Here is a 6798-nt window from a genome sequence, read left to right as displayed (position 1 = left end):
GGATTTGGGAGAAAGACACCCTCTCTACCATATAGCATATAGTTAAGGCTGAATCAGGTGACTCTGATCCTCACTTAGTTTTACTGCAATAGCCCTGGGCTGCTGGGAGCTTCCCATGATAGAAGTGTTTCTTCTTCCTCACTTTGGCATACACATGGTGCAGCCAGGAATCGAAACACCAATCGTCCGACTAGTAGATTACCCCCTGTACCCAGTACCAAGTTAAATTTTATGTGAGGTAATGGAATTTTAGGTAACAGGTTCACTTTCATAAATACCAAAGCAGATGATAGTGATTAAAAACCCTTGCTGCTATTTAAATGACCAGATCCATTTCCCAGAAGTTTAAGTGGCTTGATGCTATACTCTGATTAAAACGTGTTCTTTTGAGCAGTGTATTTTAATCCAAATCCAATTTGTTTATATAGCACATTTAAAAACGAAAGGTTTGCCCAAAGTGCTGAACAGAAACAAAAGGGTAAAACACAAGATAAAACCACTGACACTCACATAAAAACATATTAATACACATAATATCGAAAAAAGGTGTGTTTTCAAAAGCAACTTAAAAACAGGAAACGAAGATGCCTGTCTAATATTTAAAGGGAGCGTATTCCAAAGCTTGGGGACCATAATTGAAAAGGCTCGTTTTCCTCTATGTTTTAGCCTAGATTTTGGGACAACCAACAGCAGCTGGTCAGCTGATCTAAGGGTCTGCGAAGGAATATAAGGCTGAAGCAACTTGGAAAGGTATGGGGGAGCAAGACCATTAAGGCATTTATAAACCAGCGTTAGGACTTTGAAAGTAATCTGTCATGAACAGGAAGTCAATGAAGAGAGGACAGGATAGGTATTACATGTTCATGCCTGTGGGTACCAGTCAAGAGGCGGGCAGCAGCATTTTGAATGAGCTGAAGACGTGCAAGAGACCCTTGGCTGACTCCAACATAAAGTGCATTACAGTAGTCAAGCCATGTTGAAATAAAGGCATGTATTACCTTCTCCATGTCACATTTTGACAAAACTGGCTTCAGCTTTGCTATTTGCCTCAACTGGAAAAAGCTTTGTTGCAACACAGAACTAATATGTTTGTTCAATTTAAAATCTGAGTCCATAATGACTCCCAAATTTGTCACATGCTGTTTGATATAAGACCCTAGCCAACCACAATTTCTAAGCGGGTTGCATGAAATATTATTAGGTCTAAATACAATCACCTCCGTTTTACTCTCATTGCAATTCAAAAAGTTCAGAGCCATCCAAGCTTTGACATCTTCAAGGCCGTTCAAAAGGATTTGGATGGAGCCTGGGCCATTTGGTGCTAAAGGCAAATAAATTTGGCTGTTGCCTGCCTAGCAGTGAAAGGATATTTTGTGTTTTCTAAAAATAGACCCCAAAGGGACCAGGTATAATGAAAAAAGAAGAGGGCCAAGGATTGAGCCCTGAGGCACTCTACAAGGAAGGGGGGCTGAGGTGGACTCCAAATTTTCAACTTTAACACTAAACGTTCTGCCACTCAAATATGAACGAAGCCAATCCAGTGCTGCACCTTTGATGCCAACCAGGTGTTCCAAACGAGAGGTAAGAATATTGTGGTCAAGAGTATCAAACGCTGCAGTAAGATCTAAAAGCACAAGGATCACAGGACTTCCACAATCACAACCACTAAAAAGATTAGTCTTAGTAACAAGTGTCAGCCTTCCAGTCTGGCTCTGTTGCGCTGACGTAGTGATGAAAAAAAGGCCGTGAATCTAATATGACTTGGATTTTTTTTACCTTAATATGAAAACACGGCATCTAATTAAAAACATTAAAATGTTTCTTTTTTTTCAATATGGTGCCAATAAAATGTCTAAATTAAGACTGTTATAATATAAATAAATTTAATCATGCTTCTACTGTCAAACTTGAAACAACAGGGAAATTGCAGAAGAATATTTTTACATTTTTTATTCTCTTTGGATTATATTTTCATCATGGAATTTATTTTATTTATTATTCGCCACTAGGGATGGGATTTCATGATTGATATCACTTATCGATTCGATTCCCGTATCCATTCTCATTTTCAGAGTCACCAACATCTCTAAGCACCATGTCAAAGACATTACTTTCATGCAAATTAATTACATCCGCTGGGTCAAATATTTGTGGATGTTGGAGGTATTTCCACTCTTTGTTACGATCAGGGGTCATTACTCAAAAGGAGGAGGAAGTACTTTGTTACACTATTTGTTACATTATAACTGCATTTCTCGGTCAAATGAACAAAAACATATTGTCTCATAATTACCATTTGCCAATATAAACCTGAATTTACAGTCCCACACATCAACACAAATCCCTGCCCTAATGAGGACACATATAATATTTCTCTTAGTATTTAGGTATGAACACAAAGCCTACAGCACAAAAAAAATGAAAACAAGCACAAAGAGACTTTTAAGTGATCTCCATGTTGATTCTACTTCAGAAACATGAACAGATTGTTGTGATTTTGGGCTATATAAATATATAAATAAATATAAATATATAAATAAAAACAGGTAGAAACGAAGCCTGCAGCCTAACTGCTCATCTGTTTGTTACCGGATGAAGTTCAGTGGCAGCTGGCTTCACGGCAGCTCACAAGTGATGGCTCAGCCATGGGCTGGGATCAGCATTCACTCAGCTTAGCATCGCTCTGGGATCTTGGATAGCTTAGCATTTGCATGCTGTTATATTAGCAACAACCTGTTCTGTCCTGGATGCAGTTTGCACTTCCTTTTTTTGCAATAAAAATAAAAATTATGTTCGTATCCACGCTGGAAACTGCCCTACAATTTGCTCCTCCATAACTGAAATCAGCTAATTGTAGAATACATGCCAGAACTGATAAGCGGGATTGACAGGCAGGCAGACTAACAATTCCAAGGAATTGGACTACTAGGAACCGGTTCTTGTAGAGAACCTTCTTTTTCTCGATTCTCATCCACATTGGCCACTCTAGAATACTATACATTTAGCATGAAGTGTGACCAGTAATGTTACCCTCAATAAAAAGCATTTATTTCTAATGCACAGGATACAGTTATATTTTAAACTGCATAATTTAGGTTATAACTAGCACAATGTCCTGTATTACACAAAGACAAACATGCAGTGCCTACTTAATATACAGGCTTTAAGGGAACTCAAGCAATAGGACGCTAAGTTTTATATTTGTGAAAATTTGCAGTTATACCCGGGAACCACACTGGTTTTTGCAGCTTTGCAAACATGGCTCTAAACAGAAAAAAAGAGTTGTTAGTTAGCAACGACGTGCAATCTTGTGTAGGAACTTCTGGGAATAATAAATCCAGCCTTCATAATGGTTGTATTTTTGACACCAGACAAACTGACAGTTTCCAGTCTGTTTTGATCGACTGGAATAAAGCTGTGATAGGCATGGTTTCCTTGGAGCATCAACACTGCTGAACGAGTAAGACTGCTCAGAGATTACTGTTAGTTGGTTGGAAACATGTTCTAGTTGCAGGCATTTCTAATTTCATCACATATGGTGGATTTCTGCAATAGCTTGTTTTATGGCACATATCCATTGTTAAAAAAACAAACAAACAAACAAACAACCCACCAGTTTTTGTGTTGTATACCTGTATAGCAGATGTGAACAGGTTGAAAATGTAGGTAAAAAGGAGACCTTCCATGATATAACTTGCTTTAACCCGATATCTAACCCATAGGGTGAGTTGACACTCACCCTATGGGTGAGTGTCAACTCAACTTTCAAGCATCCATGTACCTTGGAAAATATTGACAGGATGAAGGTAATATTATTCACTGCTTCCTTGAAAATACTAAAAATATTGTACATGAAAGCTGTTTCTGACAGAGTAAGGTGGGAACTTTTATCTGATTAAACAGATTTTTTTTAATGGAATGACCTATATATAAATTTACTATATGATTTATCAAAGAAAAGTGTACTTTTAATGTCAGCACTGTCCGCTCTGTACCCAAGATACAAATCACTTTCTTCTTCTTCCTCTTACAGATAGATTGACCAGTAGACAACATTGAAGAAGAGGAAAGAGAAGGGAAAAAGGGCTCTTGCATAAAGATCAATGCGCTTAGCAGCTGCCGGTATGACAGGTTTAGGTGGTGGTGGTTTCTTGTTGGCTTTGTTTTGGGATTTGAGGGCCCCTGTAACTTCAACTGGTTTACCATAACAGTCAAAGTTAGAAAGTTCAAAGTCTCGAGGTAAAGATCCCACGATGCTGAAGTCACTGGAGCGAAGGTCAGACTTCGAAGTGCAAACTTTCTTACAGCGGGTTTCAACGACCTGGTAAAAGACACATGCTGACTGAACAACATTAATAGATTTCTTTTTGCTCTTATAAAACAGATATTGCTATTAAGTCATTCCATCTCAAACAGAGACAGGCCTTTTGCTAAATAGTCTCTCATTTGCATAAAAAAATTTATGACACATACATAACATATATAATGAGTGCGGTGGGGTTTTATCTTTATATTTCAAAATACTTATCAAGATATTTTTTTTCTTTGAAAAATGGCCATTTTCAGGCCATTTTGTTGCACACTGAAATCTCTGGCATTGTTTGAATTAATGAATTAAAATGTTCTAAAAATTTGATGATTTGAAATGAAATTTCCCTCTAGGGTATTACATGGAGCCTTTCAGCTATTTTCACACATGTACCACAGTCTTTAACTTTTCTAAACATTTGAATGAGAATCAAATTGGTTGGCTTAGACAACAATTAATCAATTCCCATATATAGAGTCCATATAATATCTGAATGAGCTAATGCGAAAATAGAGCAATCACCACCTTTTATTAAAACCAAATAGAACATTTGCAGTAGTGAGAATGCATTAAATGCATAGAATGCTCTGTTACGCATATGCAGCAAGTGACAAAACTTGGCTTCAGACAATGTTCATGTCCAGATTCTCCTCCAAGTGTCCATAATCCATGTGTGAAAACAGTTTTCAAAAACAGCGATCGAGAAATAAGACCAGGGGTCTCATGAATAAACATAGACATAGAAAACCAGACCTGAAGAGGCATATACCACTTCCCAAGCAAGTTGGGATTTATTACAACAAACTTAAGAGGAGAATTTGTGCACTACTACAGAAAATCTGATCCATCAAAAGGAACATTTTCAAAATGGAAATTGGCAATGCATACTGGTCAAGTGCTGGACTGAAGTTATCTCTAGTCTATTTATCGCAGTCTAATGAGTTGTCCGCTCAGTGTCGCTGTGTCCTGCTGTAATCCTTCTGGCGTATTTCCTGTGGTCTCACGGGTTCAGGTCTGAAACTGTCAGACCAGCAAGTGAGAGTTTTGTCTCCAGGCTGCAGAGAGAGCTCAGTGTATTCCTCATGGTGCCGCGAAGTTAGACATTAAGTGCTATTTCTGCTATTATGTGCTGCCTTTAAGCGATAAGCAAGCATGCTATGCTGGCCAGAGAAAGTCCTCAGTCATTCATAGATTGTTCTGTCTTGCCTGCATAAACTGGAGAAACCCATTCTTGTTTTTGGGGGGAAAGTGCACTGGCCCTCCACTTTCTGATATGCAGTTGGGAAAGTGGCTGCCTCACATGTGAGGGGGGAGCAGGCCCTAGGTAGGTGTCTCTACCTCCCCCTGATTGTGGCTTATTTCAGATTAGCCTCTTAGCAGCTCCTCTCTAGCCCTAGCTCCAGGGGAGCCGTTGACTGGAGACTGTGCTTCTCCCCTGATAAATACAACTTGTCTTGTATTTAGCCAGTAGCTAGTTCCCAGAGAACAGAGTTGGGCCACAATATTGGGAGGGCATCCAGGCTTATTGGCACATTGGTCAAGGGGTCATGACACGCTCAGTGAAACCTTGCTGTGGCATTGGGGACCTTACTGGGGTATTGTCTGCGGTCAGTGGTTTATGTACTCAGAAAAATATCAGAAAAAAGGTCCAGAACGAAGAGAGGAAGTGGATCCTGGTGGCTCCTCTTGGCCTCACATGCCATGGTTTTCAGCAATCCCACCGCTCCTGAACTGGACCGCATGGGTGCTTCCTGTCCAAAAGGACCTCCAGTCTCATAAGAGCAGGACCATCCATCAGGCAGATGGCACGACCCTTTAGAGAGAGAGGCTCTGTGCCCTAGGGCTGCCTGAGCCAGTGGTGCAAACTCTGCAGGAGTTTCATGCACCATCCACTAGAGCTGCCTACTCCTACTACTGAAGACTGTTTGCCTCCTGGTGTGCAGTCCACCAGTTGGACCCCCACGAGGCCATATTTTACACCACTCTGCAGTTCCTGCAATCCCAGCTGGATGTGGTCAAGTCTGCAGTTACAGTTACAATGGGAGGTATGGTGGCAGCAATCAAGGCAGTTCGTATTGGTCCCCCAGCACTTATGGGACTGACTCCATCCTAATCTTGACGTTTCTTAGCGGTTCCCAGTGACTTTCAACTTGTAGACCTGGATGCCCAGTTCCCCCATGGAACCTGGTTCTTGGTGGGCTTTAGTGTATTCCCATTTAGCTCGGGCTGTGGTTACTTCCCTCTTGGGTCGGACCATAACGTAGCTCTATGCTAGGCTGCTCCCTGGGTCTTCACAGTGTATAGCAGGTGCATTCAGACAATTAGGGAGATGGAAAAGCTCTTGTTTGCTTAACGTGGGGTCTTGGGCAGACCCTTGCCTAGCCAAGGGTGTGCTCTGGGGATGATGCGTTCAGAGTGATGTGCAGTGTTAGTTTTCCGCCACACATAGCGTTTTGCATTTTGGCCAAAAAGTTCCATTTTGGTCTCAT

General features: G+C 40.5%; 1 protein-coding gene across 1 annotated transcript in view; it reads right to left on the bottom strand.

The window, feature by feature from the left end:
• Positions 1-506: 506 nt before the first annotated feature.
• The window catches only part of LOC102288958 (glycine receptor subunit beta), a gene marked incomplete in the record, with an annotated part of 36211 nt that continues 29919 nt past the window's right edge, over positions 507-6798 (bottom strand). The window contains 1 exon segment of the mRNA XM_042213583.1: positions 507-4321. Coding sequence (XP_042069517.1) covers positions 4028-4321 — 294 coding nt within the window.

Source organism: Haplochromis burtoni, unplaced genomic scaffold (genome assembly GCF_018398535.1).
Source record: "Haplochromis burtoni strain Fernald_Lab_line unplaced genomic scaffold, NCSU_Asbu1 Contig_457, whole genome shotgun sequence".
NCBI classification, from domain to species: domain Eukaryota; kingdom Metazoa; phylum Chordata; class Actinopteri; order Cichliformes; family Cichlidae; genus Haplochromis; species Haplochromis burtoni.
The sequence above is the reverse complement of the archived record's forward strand: the minus strand, read 5'-3'. Positions and strand labels throughout refer to the sequence as shown.